General features: G+C 40.6%; 1 protein-coding gene across 2 annotated transcripts; it reads right to left on the minus strand.

Moving 5' to 3' along the window:
- Positions 1–954: 954 nt before the first annotated feature.
- gjc4b (gap junction protein gamma 4b) lies at positions 955–11,775 on the minus strand. Of its 2 annotated transcripts, none has more exons than XM_020089990.2 (3): positions 11,107–11,775; positions 2,527–3,706; positions 955–2,402 (listed from the first exon to the last, which is right to left on the minus strand). In XM_020089990.2, the coding sequence occupies exons 2-3, from the start codon at positions 3,671–3,673 to the stop codon at positions 2,389–2,391; spliced, it is 1,161 nt and encodes a 386-aa protein (XP_019945549.1). In that variant the 5' UTR covers positions 3,674–3,706; positions 11,107–11,775; the 3' UTR covers positions 955–2,388. The 2 variants fall into 2 exon arrangements, with proteins under 2 accessions (XP_019945549.1, XP_019945548.1); XM_020089989.2 differs by lacking the exon at positions 11,107–11,775 and adding an exon at positions 10,674–10,812.
- Between the last annotated feature and the right edge of the window lie 6,491 nt (positions 11,776–18,266).

An 18,266-nucleotide genomic window follows, 5' to 3' on the forward strand; every position in this document is an offset into this window, starting at 1 on the left:
CCAGGTGCTCATATAAACTATAACCCCCGCCCATATCCTACTTCCTGCCAAATCAATATGATCACTAATTAACAATCAATAACAAATAATACTTCCAAAATACAAACCCAATATATAATGTATTCAAGGCTCCTACACTATTATTCCCAAAATATACTCACCATACATCACACAACAAAAACCCTTTTTTTCTCCTAATAACTTACCTACTGAAATATTCCAAGCTGGATTTAAAAGCAGATATTAAACACAACAGCACATTCTTGCCCACTCGAACACATCGCTCATTGTAAAACCAAAGATATTGCAGCACAAACTAGGATTAAAAAGCGGGACATGTGCTGTGGAGACGAGATGTTGAATGTTATGTGCAAAGAAAATTCAAGCTATATGTTTATGGGCTGTGCACTTGGTAAAGTTGTTTTGACCTGTAGGATTCACTAACATCCACTAGAGCTCACTGTAGATTCAAATTGGTTTAGGAGAGGCTGCAGGTCTGAATACAAGTCTTTCAATATGTTCCTGTCAAGAAACTATATTACAGCCCAGAAAGTGATGCCAGGAAAAAGATGCATCTTTATCCGACAAAATCAAATAGTTAAATCATGGCAAGCATTTATTATTTACCATAAACTGTTGAACAATCACAAGTTATGTAGCTGAAACATGTGCAAAGGTTGTCCGTCAGGCTGTCTGGCACTTGGGCTACATATGACAAGTCCCTTGATTCTTTTTATAAGTCTATTTTTATTTAATAATTTTGAGTCTGAGAATTTGTCACTAATAGTGTAGTGTTTAAGCAACTCCAATGTATGAAAACCCCTTACTCTATAGAAATGATTCTATTCCTTTCACTTAACGTTTACTTTATTCTACATGAATTAAAAATTTAAATGACTGGACCTGGACAATTGTCAAGCAAGTAAAGAAATGATACTGACACCATTTGAAAACTGGTATTTGCTGAAAAAAATTTATTTAAAAATTTCTAACCACAAAGTACTATCAATACAAAACGTATAAAAAGTACAAAAAGCATAGCTCAAAAATAAGTTGAGATGACAATATTGGAGTTGGCACCGATGGTACTGTGGGTATGATTCAGAATAGAAAAGATGGCAGCTTGGAGCGCATTCAAGCAACTGAATTCACATTGAAATGATTGCATCATTTACCACCCTTCCTTCTTGAGACTCTGGAACAGTCATAACACTAATCCAAACATCAGCACTTTCAGACATAGAACACGACACACAGCATTATCCCTTATTTAACGATTACATTTGGGTCTGGAATCAAAAAGGAAGCACTTGCTGGTCAATGATGTAAACTTATTAAAATAAATTGCATGTTATTGAGTTTTTAAAGACATCGTTACAAAAATGACAGAAACTGTTGCAGTGAAACTTGCACTGAGCCTTTAGAGTGCACTAGTCCATTGATTGAATAACACTTTGGGGAGCTAAGATGGCCATCAATTGTGATTCCTTGACCAAAAGAAGAGAAAAAATGTTGGCCACAGTGACAAGAGCCTATTTTCATTACCACAATATTCTAAACTAATACAAAAATAAAGAACAGCATCAAATACAAAGTTTAAAACAATACAATATCAAGAGTTACATGTTTTTCAAGCATTACCCAGGTTTGTTTATTCCTTTGGAGAAAGGCACCCCAAGTGTGTTCCAGTTTCTATACCAGGCACCAGACTTTGGGAATGTTGACTGGCGCAGTACCATCATTGTGGAAGAAAAACAAAAAAAGATGACACACTTGAAAGAAACCTTTGTATGAACATCTCAAAGACTTCATCAGCATGACAAACATCCAGTACCTTTCATTTTTACAGGTGGTGCCTTGAACATTTAACCTTTTTTTTTTTTTGCATCTACAAGCACTCGCTGATTCAGTTCCTCACAAAATCCTACAATTTAAACATGTTTTGCACTACAACTGGCTTGGCCTTACAAAATGCCATCATATGGAGTTCTAGTTTCGGTCTAAGGCAAACTTGAGATGCGCTCACTGTGAACTTCCAACAGAGAAGAAACTCTTAAAAAAGGACTAATAGCTCTAAGTCTCAATATAAAAACTATAAAAAAGAGGAATAGCTGCCCTGAGGGAGAAGTTAACCTTAACCATTCTTGTTGCACGACGGTAGTTTGTTAGCACTTTGGATCTTCAGACAGGCTGGTGTCTCAAGTATTGCTGAGCTGAGACAACCATTCTCCTCCTCGTTCGACCACGGCTGGCCCGTAACACTGGAAGGCTTGAGCTGACTTCATCCACCTCAAGCAAGTTCATGACATCACACATACACACATGCTCCATTCGATTCCCTTGTGTGCTCTCACTGCTCCTGATGTGAAGTGTTCAGCGGATGATAACCTATGCACGGAGACCTGTGAACATAGTGATGGTGTCAGTTTAAGTAAAGCATTTAGTTTGAGGGTTTAACACAATCAAGATACAAGCTTACTGCTGATTGGACCGATAGAAAAAAGAATGAAAAGGTAGAAACCATACCTTTCTCACATGTGCTGCTCTGCTTCTCCTGGGCAAAGTTTAATCTGTTCTGCTCGACTGCAGTGCCATTGGACTCCGGGCTGCTGCTGCGTGACGGGCTGTTCTCCTCGTTCTGGTAAGCCATATCCAGATGTTGCTGGGCAAGTTTTAGGTGTCTGCGCAGCCTCTCCAGCTCCCGTGACGAAGCCTCGTCCCCAAACGACTCACGGCCCGAGTCCCCCAAGTTGTCCCTAAAGCCTATTTTTCCTGTTGGGTCCTTCTTCAGAGCTGTGTGGTAGCCTGGAGGCGCAGAGGGCTGGCGGCAGATGGAGGACCTCTGGCTAGCTAAAGCTGGGTGACGGGGTGTGGGAGGCCGAGACCTTGGTGCACAAAAGCAGTCGCGAATACCACTGATGCCAAGGTGGAGGATTTCTAACATGGTGAAGAGCAGACACAAAGCACTGACTGCATACATGATGAGCAGGAAGATCGTTTTTTCTGTTGGACGTGAGACAAAGCAATCAACTGTGTGCGGGCAAGGAGAGCGTGTGCATACATAGGACGGCACCACTTCTATCCCATACAGGATGTACTGTCCAAACAGGAAAGAGACCTCAAAGATGGCACGTGATAGCAGCTGAAACACGTAGACCTTCATCAGGCCATCTCTCTTGATGCGGCGGCGTCCATCGTGCTTTTTGCTGGGCTTCTCAACAACTTCCTTTTCCTTTTCAGGCTCAATCTCCTCCAGGATCATGGGGTCCTCTTCCCCGTTATCCTCTGCTTCTTCGTAGTCCCGATTTGCACCGCGGCTAACAATAGGCATCCTCTTCCTGCTCCTGGGCCGGTAGTCATCGTCCTCCATGCGGGCGATCTTATGCATAGCAAAGCCAAGGTACATGATGGTGGGGGTGGTGATCATAATCACCTGAAAGACCCAAAAGCGAATATGTGACAGTGGTGCAAATGCGTCATAGCACACATTCTCACAACCGGGTTGCTGTGTGTTGCACACGAATTTACTCTGTTCATCATAGTAGATTGACTCTCCCCCGACTGCCGTCAGCACAATGCGAAAGACGATGAGGAGGGTGAGCCAGATTTTTCCCACGAAGGTGGAATGATTGGAAATTTCATCCAGCAGACGTGTGAGGAAGCTCCAGCTCATTTTGTCTCTGGAACAGGAGGGAAACTCTCAAACCTGTGCGGAGAAAGAAAACACTTATTCAGGTGTTTTAAAGGAGGAAGTCAGTGACAATGAAAAAAAACATAAAAGATATAAACACAAAATCAAGTTCAAGGCCCCATGTAGGGTAGAATAGTTTGTAAACAAAGAGATTTAACAAAATCGAAATAAAAGAATAGAATACAAATAGAATATCTGGGTCATAAATGTAACCTACATCTCTTATGAAATAAAACGCAAACCATACATTTTCTCTGCAATCTTGCTTTAAGTAAAATTGTATTGACTAGTTTTAATGTTAGTATGTTCATAAGCAAGATTACACAAAACAACATAACACATATTCACAAAAGTTGGTGAAAGGATTCCATTCAGGGGAGAAAACATTAAATTTAGGTACAGATCTGGATCGAGGGCCAGATTTAGGATTTCTTTTCAATTTATTTAAGATTGAAATGTTTGTTTCCCATGGAGTAATTCATGGATGTTGGTGAGGGAGAAAAAAAAATTCACAATTGGGTAACTAATACATAAATGTGTGTAAAATTCAGTGCAGCTTGATCAGGGCTGCTGCTAAACATCTGGTTGCCCTTGGCATAATTTCTTTGTGGTGCCAGAGCTTGATTGAATCTAAGTGGACTGTTAGGCCTTGGCAGAGGTATGTGCTGTTGTCAGAGGTATGTGCCATTCAAGGTATTTTTGTTCTTGTTATTGGACCACCGAGCCACAAGGTGGAGCAGTTGTTTCACTGTTACCTAGAGACATCTCGAACAATCCTCTGCTCTATGAGGGAATGCAGAGATCCCAGAAGTTTCAGTAGATGCTATCAGTCAGTCACTAAACCACAACAAAGCTAATCTAAGGACTGTGGAATGAGGACATGTTCTACAAAGACAGTAAAGACGGAGCATGAGACAGAGCTTGTACTCTAATACAGTAATCTTAACCGTAACCAGAATTAGCACTCTTATTCCATTTCAATCAATCCATCCATATGATAATTCTAGTCTCACCTGAAGATTTTACATACTCAAATCGTCACATTCATCCTGATTGTCGGGGTTGAAAAAACTGAGTGGGCCACAGTAAAGAGCTGACTACACTACAGAGGCAACAAAGAGCGCCTGTGGTTTTACACCAACTGAGATCTGTCTCATAACTTCTGCTGAGTAATTAGCCACTACTAATAAAATATACTGCCATGGTTGTGTTAAGTACCAAAACAGTTTACTGGAGAGCTGAAAGCTTATACCATCCCACACCTGAAGGTTTCAGAGCTGTTCTAGTCCTAGTGGAAATGATTGGCACCTTTTGAAGCTAAAGAACTGTACATAATTAAAATATCTTCAGTCATCAATGCAAATCAACCATTTTTACTTCAACCTTATCACCATGACAATTAATAGCATCTTTGACTAATATTTGGTTGTGGACAGCAATCTAATAGCTGGTGGTTTCTACCACTCCTCTAATGTCACATGTCCATGCTCTGTTTGTTAGGACTCATTTTCCCCCTTGATGGGATTTAGGTCAGGACTTGTGGCTGCTCAGTTTTCTCCTGAATAAGACTTCCTTGATCTTATCAGTTGACTCACAGCAATGAAACATGCCAGGACTTAATGTCAGTTAACAGTTCCACCTCATTGGTCGAATACAAAATTACCCCTTTTCACCCCTTTTTTTTGGTTTGTAGTATTTTCTGTAACTAAGCAACCAACTGCAGAGTAGACAATCTCCTTCCTGTTTACTGACACACCAGCCCAGTTTACATGAAGAGTCACGACACGTCCCTTTTCTGGTGCATTTCCATGGACACAGATAAAAGCACACAGAGCTAAAAAGTACCATGTGGAGCAAGATCAGTGTAGTTTTAAAAACAAAACGTATTCTTGTGGATGTAGCCAGGGAAGAGCATTTTATTCAAAAATGCCTCTGATCCCATCTTCCTGTTGATACAATCAAAGTACCAAGGCAGGAAAGAAGTCCCACAGCAGGACTGAACCCCAACATGTTTTACAGTGTACTGTTTATTTTCCTTAGTGGTGGATTCACCGTTGTGCAATCTCTTTGTTCAATAAAGACAGAACATTTCTACAAATATTCTGGTTCCAAAAAATTGGTTTGTTTACATTTTTTTCCTGAGGATATTAATACGAATTACATTCTTAATTTTGACCATGCACATTGTCTTTAAGTCCTGAATTTGAAGCAAACGATACCTTTAATTCTTTCAAGCCCTCGCCAAATTATCTACCAAACTGAATCCAAATGACAATTGGTGGCTGTTTTTTTTTTTACACAACCAGACTTCTGTTCTGAAAACAGTATTTACTTTACTGCAGCCACAGTGTATAGGAAGCACAGTGAACAATATGACACTTTTAGTTACATCATTTCATTTTGACATCAGGTCACCAGGTCACCAACAGAACTAAAAAGTCCCCCATGGTCAGATTTGCTTTCTGAACTGAATTTAGCAGCAGCTTTGTCCCCCCATGTCTGTAGATTTCCCAGACGGGCAGTACAAAATCCACACCCACATTTTGCTGTGGCTAGCAAGATGTGCGGACGTGAGCCCAAGCCTCAGTAATGTCTGTGTAAGCAGCGCAAAGATGTGCTGGACAAGTAACCCTCACATTATTAAACTTTTCCCAGGACTTGAGCAACCTTACAATTTTTACAATATTGCTCTTTGGTCTAACGATTAAAAATTACAGAGGAATACACAATCTACTCATCCTTTTTTATAATAAGTTATCTGAAATCATTTTAATGAGACTTTTTTAATTATGAACTATAATATTCTAATGGATCGAATCAGGCAGAAGTGATTGGGTACTGTTCAGCAGTGTGTGCACAATATTTTCATGTTCAAATTTAATGACTTGTAAGACCTTTAAAAGGAAAGAATAATACAATTATTGCAGGCCATAAGTGAAAAGTGCTGAATATGGTCAGATTGGTGGGTTGTCATCTTCCAACAACTTCTAGTTAAATGAGCATTTACCTAATGTCCATAGACCATAGGCTACATGACTAGGGGGTCTGTTTTCCCCCCAAAAACAACACACTATGTAGACTGGGTACAAACTATTTGACATAGCCTTCACACAAAGATGTTGTTGAAATACATATTTATTTGAAAATTCTGGTAAAATAAATCACAAATGAGAAAATATATATACACGCTCTGTCATTCTGCCCAGAGATCAAATGTAATGCTTTCCCCCATACAATTATACATTTTGAGATATTTTCAGACTCATTATCGTCAACTAAATGTAAGACATTTAAGACTTTAAGGATCCACAGAGATAGGGCTGTCACTTTTTATTCGAAATTCCAACCTTCATTCAAACATAGGGGGAAAGTTTGCATTCAAACTGTAAAGACCCAATTTCAAAATATGCCATCTAGAGACGCGTCGGATCATCTTAAGTAGTAACAATAGTGTGTCATGTCAATAAGGGGACCCTGGTTCAAAGTTCCTGTGACATGGAACCACTGAGAATCCAGCAAGGAGGCTTGATAAAAGCTATATAAAAGCATTGGTGACTCCCAAGTGTGCATGGGGGTTACTGTATGAATATCTAAATTCAATGTTAAGTTTGCATGAAACCATCCTTCAATACATAAAGGTTTAGAATGAAGCACAAAGGCTTCCATTGTGCAGCAGCAGTTTAGGTCCTCCTCACAAACTGACAACTCAAACACCTTCATGACCCAGTGGCTGTCTTACTCTTTGATGAGATCATTGATTTTTATTCTGTGGTGATAAAGAGTTCACGTTCCGTCTGTAATGTGTGTTTACATGTAAAAACACAGGGATAAGATTGTTTATCAGGCTCTATTATCCCATTGATATGTTGTCTTGACCAGGAATGTCAGTAATGTATGACAGACTTGTGTTTGTCTCTTTACTTTCTACCTCAATATTTTATTCTATTGTATTTTATTGTATTCAAATATACCAGCTGCTATGATGACTTAATTTCCCTTCGGGGATGAATAAAGTAATCTATCTACTGCAAACAGTGGCTACCAAGCACTGACATTATCCTTCCATGTGTGGTTTCTGCACAGCTGCCTTTATGCAGCTATATCCTGCATGCCAACGGTTCCACCTCAACATATTTCATGTGTGACATCTTTACTGCCAGGTTTCAAAATAAAGTTCAACGACTAGGCTTAGTGAAGGCTGGTGATTTTGAGCAAAAACTTGAGGAGATCATTAAGCATAAACTCAAATGTATAGGGAGCAAAATCTAAATTTGTGAGCGCCCACCAAGCCCATATGAGTATACAGAAGTGGGCAATATAACATTTCTTCACACATGACAGACGTAAAACTCATAGAATAGTAACTTCACTCATGTTGATTTTTTGAGTGTGTCCAATTGCTTGTAGTTGCCATTTGTTGGCAATGGAAAAATTAAGTGTTTCACAGATTTCCTAAAATCACTCTACTCAGACACTGCCAAAGAATGTAAACTTACAGCGTGAATCTATAAGTCGAGCTTTACAATCATTATAATGATTATTTTTATACATTACGTATTTATGTCACCTCTGTAGTCTAGTGTTCCTGGTAGCAACTCTCTAACTTTCTCTCTGATAACGGACTCAGTTTAAAGTGCAAAGTTTTCCAACATATTTTTTGGTAGATTCACATTATGAAAAACAACCCCACAAAATTAACAGTTAACACACTTTGCTAGCTCATATTTCAACTTGCGCAATAACTTGCTCAAATAAGCAGCAGGCTTTGGGTGTATGTGTGTATATGCCATGTTTGGTCTTGGGTTAGCTGCTCAACCACACCTGACAACAAATGACTTCAAGGTTTTCCCTTTAATTATAAGGCTTTATAAGACTGGGCATTTTTGTGCACCGCCTTAACTGAACGAAGGGGGGAGGAACTACACAGAGAGATCTAAGCCTCTCTGGAGGGAGAGCAAGTATACTTCCAATTATAGGACAGTATTGTTTCCTGAAACTTGAGTTTAAAAATGAGGATCACCTTGTATTTCACTGTAGTCTTTTACAGAGTGTTGCATTATGGGTCACTTGTAGCAATTAAGTTGCTGGGCCACTGAGTTTGTCTATAGTGAATCAAACAGCCTGTTTTTAGAAACTTGTTTGTCTGATTTAACCTGAAAACTGCAGGAAAATGTTCTACTGCTCGTAAGGAGATAAAAGTCCTTCTTAGCATCTCCCTTTATCTCAACTGCAGAAATTTAACTGGCAAAACAAAAACTGCCAAGAATTACATCTGTCACAGATGCTGAGCTTAGAAAAATGTTAGCCCTCCGAGAAAATGATAATGCAAAGGAATCAACTCGCTACAGTTGCTCAGTCAGCTGACTAGATGGAGGCCCAGTGTTGGGAAAGTACGCAGACTACAGATGTCCAACCAAACATGTTTTCTTTGCGGCAAACACTATTATATCATAGGATGGTTATGGGGAGGTTTAAATCAGTCAGTCACTTTTATTTTGAATATTGTAACAATGGTCAAAAATTGAGTGTAAATAAATGCACTAGGATTGGGCTGGAAGGTATAAAGAGAATTTATATCAAGTTTAGCTGTTACATCAACTATAGTTGTCCTGAAACAGGTCACACACCTTATTTGTTTCAGTGAAAAGGCTGATCTTTGCTCCTGTGACACCAACTGTGAGTAAAGTTTTTGATTTAAACTCTTTTTTATGAGAGAATGACAAACACTTGATAAAAAGCAAAACATTTCACAAGTCAATGGTGAATCAAAATATATGGAATACCTCCTAACTTTGCTTACACAATGCATGAGAATTGCATCAATTTAAATCAAACCTTTGCAACATTAATATTATTCTTATTTTTTATTAATGTTGATATTGCGCAGTCCTAGCACATGCAAGTTCTGTCAGATGGTCAGTTGATGACAGCTCAAACAGAAAAATTGCTGGATTTTAACTAAAAAGGATACAACCTATCAAATTTGGCAGTTTCATACAAAACAGGCATCTTTTCTTTGCTAGGTGGATTCTTGATTATAGTATACGGGCAGATTTTTTTCTCGTATGGATCCCTAAAGTTTGGCTATAAAAAAAAAACATAGAATCTCTCAAATATATATATATCTATATATATAATAAGGTTTTTTTTACTTTCTTGTAACACAAAGGTCTGCATATACAACAATACTGCTATGGCTACAATTAACTCTTATTGGTCTGATCAGTTTAACGTAATTCTGAAGACATTATTTAATGTTAACATCTTGAGACTTGTGGATTACCACATAAATTAGTTAGTGACAGATATTGATGGATTTCACAACAAACAAACCAGTTAATTAATCACTCTCACTTGTATCTCTCTGGTAAGACACAACTTTCCACCCTGAAGAAATGACTGGGCCTTTTCGCCTCCTATCTATCTACTCAGACACTCCCTGTCAATCGAGCCCTGCAGAACAGAGAGGCTTTTGTGGCCCTCTCACATCTGGGAGGTTATCCCTCATATATCCCACAACCCCTCAGGGCTGAGAGGCCCCAATGTGCCTGAGGGAGAAGCCAAATAAAAACCAGCATGAGCAAAAATCTGAGGAGTGAGCTCCATTGAATAGAAATGGTGACGCTGGGGGGAAATAAAATTCATCCGGCCCTCACATCCATCAATACAATCAAAACTGAATGCACATGTGGCTTTGTCCACTTCTGGAGCAGAAACTAAACATGCACACAAAACATCAGTGATGCTAAAATAAAAAACATATATACGCTATGATATGATATTAAAATTTTAATATTTAACGTGGAAGCTGAATAAAAACAGTGAAACAGCCTCCTCGTGGCTGAGGGGTCGACGTCACCACGGTGCTGCACATGCTGCCGCCAACATAGCGTGGAGGTGCAGCTCATGTCAGCACAGGTGGACACTGAGCCGTTCGGCGGTTCAGTCCCGAGATGGAAGTTAAACTCGTAGAGATACTCACGGTGTGGAGGTTTAACAGGCGGGTGAGCGAACTTTCAGAAGAAGAGAAAACAACAGCCCTGTACGATCCTCCATCACCGCAGTCAAGAGTCACGCAAACATTTGAACTACAACCCTTCACACACCTGCGCGTTTAAATTGCGCTAATGACGACACAACGTGCGCCGGTGTGAACGGGACCACGCAACGCGACCGATTTGCGTGCTTTAACGAGCGCCCCCTCCCGGCAGTCTGTGAACGCAGACCCCCGCTGCATGTTGACTGAACATTTTCTGACGCAGCATGTTGTCAGAAATTTGATTTACGGGTTAAAAACAAATACTGCGGTACTAAAAAAAAAACCCCTCAAAGTTAAACACGCAAGTTTAGCAGCAATGTTAGCAGAGGCTACGAGATGCTGCCGCCACGCTCCGTCACTGTGTTGTTTTTTTTACCTTCAGTCGCGATGCTCGTCTCCTCTCTGCTGGAACTTGTTCTCTTATTTCAGGACTCCCCCTCTTCTTCTTCTTCTCCTTCGTTTCCTCTTGATTAAAAGAAAGCCCTCCCGCTCTGATATCAAGCCATCCAGGGTCTGGGTCTGTCTCCCGGGCGAGGAGCTCCGTGTCCGGCTCCAGTTGCGTGGTGTACTGCGGGGTGAGGACAAAGACTGTTCCCAAATCCCCCCCTTTTTCCTTTCTCCTCCCAGTTTACAGGCTCCCCCCCTCCCGTGTCTTCACTGGAGGGAAGCGATCCTCCGCCAGCATTCCTGACGCAATCCCCGCTTCACCCTCTTCTCTGTTAACTTTGCTCCGGACCCGCAGACAATAACTCACGAATACTCACACAGTAAATAAAACTGTGTCTGTGCTGGAGAAGAGATGGAGGCCTGTGGATTTATATGTTACATGTTTTTATAAGGAAAACACTTCCAGGCAAAGAAAGAATCACTGGCTTTATGCTTGAAGGAGGATCACGCTGCAGTCAGTGCCACGGTGTCATTTCCAAGATAGGCATCAGATGTGCCACATTTCAAACTGGAGTGAATACATGTTAAGGGGATAGTTCACCCCAAAATGTAAATTCCCTCAGAATTCACTCACCGCTAAGCTGATGGAGGGGTGGGTGAAGTGTTGGAGTCCATAAAACACCTTTGGAGTTTCAGGGGTACACAGCGTTGCAGTCAAATCCAACACAATTAAAGTAACTGATGACCACTTCTTCAACCGCAAAAAAATACATTAAATGCCTCCATACTGGTCCTCAATGTCCTCGGATATCCTCCTCTGGAACCGCGTTTATGTTCGCACACACACACACAAACTCTCACCCAAGCGTGCACACCAACATCACTAGTTGCAGTAAGGAGCATTTTAGCTTAAAACTTGGCATAAATGACACTGTTTTGAGTTGAATTTGAGCGTCGAGGCTTACAAACACTTGGATGACGCCACAGGAGCAGTATGGAGGCAATTTATGTTTTTTTCTATTTTTTTTTTACGTTAGAAGGAGTCCCCAGTTACTTCAATTGTATTAGATTTGGCTGCAACACTGTTTACCCCTAAAACTCTATAAGTGTGGACTTAAACACCCACCCCTCCATCAGCATAGTGGTGAGTAGATAATAAGTGAATTTTCATTTTCCGGTGAACAGTTGGTTGGGATAAGATGAATGTAATGGCACTCAGTACAGCTCCTACCTCTGCCAATGCCCGGCAGTCACCCTAAGAAACCTCATTTAAATCCACTAGACCTGGTTTTTCATTTGGATCTGCACCAAATTGCACACACTTAGAAATATCAGGCCTCTACAAATGCCAGATTTTTTCCCTTAAGATCCATAAATTATTCCCAGAGGAATCAGTGAATATCTAAGCAAACCCAACCCTATCCCAAAGCTAAAGAAATAAAAAAAAGAGTTTACAGATCCACCCATTAATCCAGATTCACACCAAAATGTATGTCTTCACTGCACTGTCTTGTTATTTGTAGGCCTGCATGAGAAGAAGAAGTAGAGATACTTTATTATATAAACCAATACTGCCATAGCTACAATAAGCTGATATTGGCCTGGTCAGTCTACCAGATGTCCAAACAAAATATTTCAAACTTAATATTTCAAACTTATTCAATGATAACATCTTGATGCTTGTGCATTGTCAACTTAGATTTTAATTTGTTTAATATTTATGAATCGCACAAAAAAAGAAACATGTCAGATTTTTCTCCATCGAGATCCATGAATGATTCCCTGAAAAAAATGGTGAATATGCAAAATACACCCTATCTCACAATGTTTTATGAATTATTTGTTGACACATGTCCCACCCTTCCACAACTTTCATGAAAATCTGTTCCGCAGTTTTTGGATTATTCAGCTAACAAACCCAACTAACCTACAAATAAACCCTTGTTTTCTATAAGTATGCAAGCAAGGTTTATTTAATATACCACCTTTCACAGAGTGCTTCACAATAAAACTTCAGTAGTATTTGCACACATAAGGAATGCCATTTTGAATAAATTACTTTTTTAGTTTCTTCTTAAGGCGCTCATAGGAGGCATTTCATAATGTCTGAGCCATGAAATGCTCTATATGTTACAGTGAGAAGCTTGAATGAATTCTGAATTTAATGGGAAGCCAATGTAAAGAATGTAGAATGAGTGTGATGTGGGTCACATGCTGGAACCAGCCAATAGCCTTTCAGCAGGACCATTTGTATAGGCTGCCCAGAGGTGTTTTGCTGGGGCAGGTCAAAAGGGAATTACAGTAATCGAGTTTGGACATGTGAATTGTTATCTCAAATAGGCTTCAGTTTTGTGATGTTTCTTAAATGGAATGGAACAAGATGTTCGATGTATTACTCCAAATGCATAGTCAGATCAAAACTGTTGGGGATGTGTGGAACAGCACAAACCCCCGCTGATAGTGGCACGTTCCTTCTTCCTGCTCATGCAGATGTTCGGAAGTTGTAGGCATTGTGAGGCCCCTTCCTCCGTGTCACACTTTCTTTGCCAAAGCCGCACGTGCATTTCCTCCGCCCCCGCCACCCCCATTTAGCATTTCTTTGAAGCTCTATCCTACACTTCATATTGTTCATTATAGAAAACAAAAGGGGAGTGTGCACTATTTATGTCCCACATTAGTGCTAAAAGGGGTCTGGAGCAGCTACGGCCATGAATCACAGAGTGAGGGGTCTAAACTCAGCACAATGTCGATTCATTACTCTGAGGAAATAAAGTGGTATTATTATCTGTGGTATTAACCTCACACTCAGTCAAAGGTGACACAAAGCACTTGTATTTTCAACAGCCTTGCGCTGCACTTTCCCCAGAAGTGACTGAAATGAGATGTGTGCGGTTACCCAGATTAAATATGGCAGACGTCCAGTCAGAATTAGTTTCCTGAGGTATCCACTCAGATTGAATGATCACATTGTTATCCCCAGATCTCCAGAAGTCGCAGTCTCCACGTCTTTTCTCTGCAAATGAAAACAGACTGACCAACAAGATCACCTTCACTACCACTCGTTGAGAACGAAGTGCCAAGATCACGGGACTGCCATGCTTTGTCCCCTGAACTTTTTTCAGTGGTTGGCAAAAGAGCATTCAAAGCAGCGGTTATTGCTTAATATCTGCCACAAACAGCAGGTCAGTGAAGGAATGCAATGCCCTTCCCCCTTCTCAGGGAGCAGTGGAGCTCTATTGTGAACCACAAGCATGCTTGTATTCATTGGGGGCAAAGCGGGGAGCCCTGGTAAACCAGAGCCCAAATGACTGAGCAAAATAATCTGGAGACTGAGCAGCCCCAGCCTCGTGGCTCCTTCAGAGTAAAGTCAGTTCTCTAGATGCTAACACAGAATAAGTCTATGTGTTTGCATGTGGACTCACTCCACAGGCATTCTTGACTTTTGGTCTGGATTGTGAGAGTGCATTTCTTCAGTATGTGTTTATTCTGAATACACTCACTTATGAATAAGCACTGGGATAAACATCACAAGGTATCTTGTCTAGTTTGCAAAAGACTCCAATATTCTAACTGTGAACGTACTGTAACAGCCTCTTTAACCACGGCTGTTCTTCCTTGCCTTAATATTGAAGGAGGATCACAGTGCGGACAATGCTATGGGGTTGTTTCCAGGATATTCTGAGGTGCCACATTTCAAACTGGAGAGTTACTGGATCTCTTGACAGATATACAATATATTGACACTGTACCCAGATGCTTGGATGGGTTGAGATGAACAGTGCCTATCTCTGCCAACACCCAGCAGTCTCCTTTAGTAACCTCATATAAATCCACTAGACCGGGACTTCTATTTGGATCTGCACTAAATTGCACACAGTCATAGATAACAGTCCTTTAAACAGTCTGATGTTTCATCAAGATTCATAAATTATCCCTGGGTAATTGGTGAATATGTAAAAAAGAAGAAGTTAAAGAAAATTATAAAATAAAATCAGGGTTTGCTCATTTGTCTGAATCCATACCAATATTTAAAGGGTTCTTTCTTGGTCCATGGTAAAATAGTTTAGCGTAATCCTGCTGACAGGCAAACAAGCCAACGGACAGATGAGCAACAAAACATCCTTGGATCATTTGTTTGTCTTTTTTGACCCAAACTATACCATTCCAAACTAAAATAGCATAGAATAGTAGAGCATGTACACATTTACTGATACAGATCAGATACATCTTACTCTGTTGAGTTATCTTGTTTATTTGGTGTTATAGTGTTGAAGACAGAACTGGTCTTTGTGTAAATGCTGACGCATGACACACAATCTGGCTCAAAGCTGCTTTCTCAAGTTGTCTCTGATTGCCCAACGGAGGAGATTTAAACCGTTTTTCTGTTGTAATTTTGTTAATCTGTGCGTCAAAGTGTATAAAAACGTATAAACAGCACTTTGTGATTCATCCACATGAGTGTGGACATGGAAACTGTCTGTTACTGTTTTGATGATCCCCGTCTCTATAGAGCTGTGGCCTTTAATACTCCCTTCTAACTGACTAACAGTTACATTTTCCCTGAAGCTCAGAAATGACATTGCAACATTTCCAAGGAGGTGAAAGGGCTTTGCTCGAGAGTTGCCCTCCTGTCTGCTTCCTGAACCTGTCCCATTGTGAATCATCCCCTTGTGATGTTTGCTTTCCTGCCACAGATACACAGGTACACACACACACACATGTACAGACACACACACTCATACACTTTTGTCTAAAGAGTCTGCCTGCAACTGGTTTTGTGCCTGAATGCAACTGCAAGTTCTACAGGGAGAGCCTTAATGTTCCCCTTCTGGCAGTTGTGGCAGTTCCTTTGTCAGCAGAAGGAGCTGAAATGCTTGAGAGGGTTATGAAGATGGAAAAAATATGGCTCCGGCTCCAGAACTCTTTCTCTGACAGGGACTGTTTCCTAAACTGGGACATGATGAGTTTATTCATCACCACTTTTCTCTCTGTATTAATATGAGAATGTATGAACCACACAGGCACATGAACGAAAAGCTACAATCACATTAGGGTGTTTGAGTTGGCAGAAATTTTTGCTGTACGTTGTTGCTGGTTTTAATCTTTTAACTTGCATTCTTTAGGCCGTCTCCCTGCCAACACACCCATGAAAAAGCACGAGGGTCCAAGGCATCTTATTAAATGGCATTAGCACAAGGTTGACCTGGCAACTGTCCAACATGACTTTAATAAAATGACCAGCCCTGTTTTCACTATGGGACAAAGAAGGAATTTGTTTCTCTTGCAGTCTGGTTGTCAGTTGTGTCATTATGTGCACTCATCGTGCCTGTTTTCTATCCTTTACTCTTCCTTTCTACAGCCATCAACACCCATGTGAATGTGAACCTTAATTATTAAAAGACGACAGAATTAATGTCAAGGTAGCACATCGACCTCCACCTGTATGTTTTTGGCAGATATTTACAGGACAGAGAGCGATGAAGTTCAGCAGTAAACCTAGACCGCACTGTTAGATTTTTATGCACAGTACAGCTGAAAAGTAGAGTTTTCTCGCCAGCACGACTAATGCTTTCCATGTGTGTGTTGTTTAGGAGTCTGTGAATCCCAAATAGAGCCTAATAAGGTTCTGCCTCACATCAGGGTTACTCACTTCAACTTAACCCGAAAATACAATTGATACAGAAGGGCTTCCGATGCCAGAGATGAATTTTGGACTGCAGGATCTCGGGAGGGCCTATATCACAGCAGAGTAAAATAGTTCCGAAAATAAACATAGTCTCATACATAGCAAAGCCACATATCTAGTTATATGAGCAAAACTCATATATGCCAGAGTTTGGAGTATATGAGCAAAACTCATATATAACACCACCAAAAGAGGTGGCATTACCCAAGAAACTCTGTAATTACAGTACTGTGGCCACAAATTGCTTTTTGGAATGATAAAAAAGTTTTGATCTCGAAGTGTTTCCCAGATGCAATCAGTCCTCAGTGTATATTTATAATGAGTCATGGCTCATAAAGAAGGCCTGATATGATATTTTTAATGCAACTTTGCAGACTCTGAATAGTTGGCTTCTAGTTTACTACCACTTCCTTCACTTCCTTACCAGTTAACAGCTTTTCCCTCCTTTTTTTTGGGGGGGGGGGGTCTAACGCTGACAAGGCACCGGGTAAAAGGGGGTGGGCAGGCCTAATTTGCAAGGTCACCTTGTTTTTTGTGGGGGAGGGGGGGTGCTCTCAACAGTGAGGCTTCTTGAGTTTTTTATGTGTATAATAAATAAAATATATATAATAAAACAAAGAGAGCCTGTCTGTAGCACCATCCTTGATTCATATGATAGTGGACTAACAGCTACTTTTCTTGTTTATGGGTGCAGATCTTTTTACTGCTCTCGGTCATACAGTTAACACTAGCACCCCTCGGGTAGCATGGTCGAGTTACAGATGGAACAGCCTGCACGTGGGACACACAAAAGAAGCCTGCTTATAGGGAGGAGGGGTACAGGGTTACCATGGAAACAGACAGCCCTACCCCCGTAGCAGATGGTGGTGGTGGTGGTGAGGGTATCGGGGGCTGGGTGTAGCAGTGGCGGGACGCAGAGATGATTATCTGTCCCAGGTTTATGTCCTGAAACAGCTTCTGTGTGTCTTCCTGACAAAACAGGTGGCTTCAGTCAGTGTTTAACTGCATGTTAACGCAGGAGGCAAGCTTTGACTGGAAGGGTGGGTTACAGAAAGAGATATAAATAAATATGAATACATTAAATGATTACTACTGCGAATTGCAGTCATTCATTTTGTTTCATTTAGTTAGAAATTGTTGGCTCTGAAATTATAACAAAATGGTCTATATTTAAAAAAAAAAATCACAATAGTTGCTGCAATCATTCCTCCTACCCTTTCTAGTCCTGGTGTTTTGTGATGTCATGGCAGAGCAATCAGAACTGGATTAATTGAACCGCAAAGGGATGTGACGTGATGGATGGATGACGTGTCTCAGCCCACCATTCAGAAATAAAGCCAAAATATTCCAGATATGAACGCTGCCATAATGTGCTGAGGACGTCATATGGAGCCTGAATCAGCACTGTGGAGATTGAGAAATGGAGCTGTGGTATCAAGGTCATGCTGATATCAAATACATAT

This window comes from Paralichthys olivaceus, chromosome 10, assembly GCF_024713975.1.
Source record: "Paralichthys olivaceus isolate ysfri-2021 chromosome 10, ASM2471397v2, whole genome shotgun sequence".
NCBI lineage: Eukaryota > Metazoa > Chordata > Actinopteri > Pleuronectiformes > Paralichthyidae > Paralichthys > Paralichthys olivaceus.

Coding starts and splice junctions, on each gene's coding strand:
- gjc4b (XM_020089990.2), bottom strand. CDS start 3,673: ATGAGCTGGAGCTTCCTCACACGTCTGCTGGATGAAATTTCCAATCAT.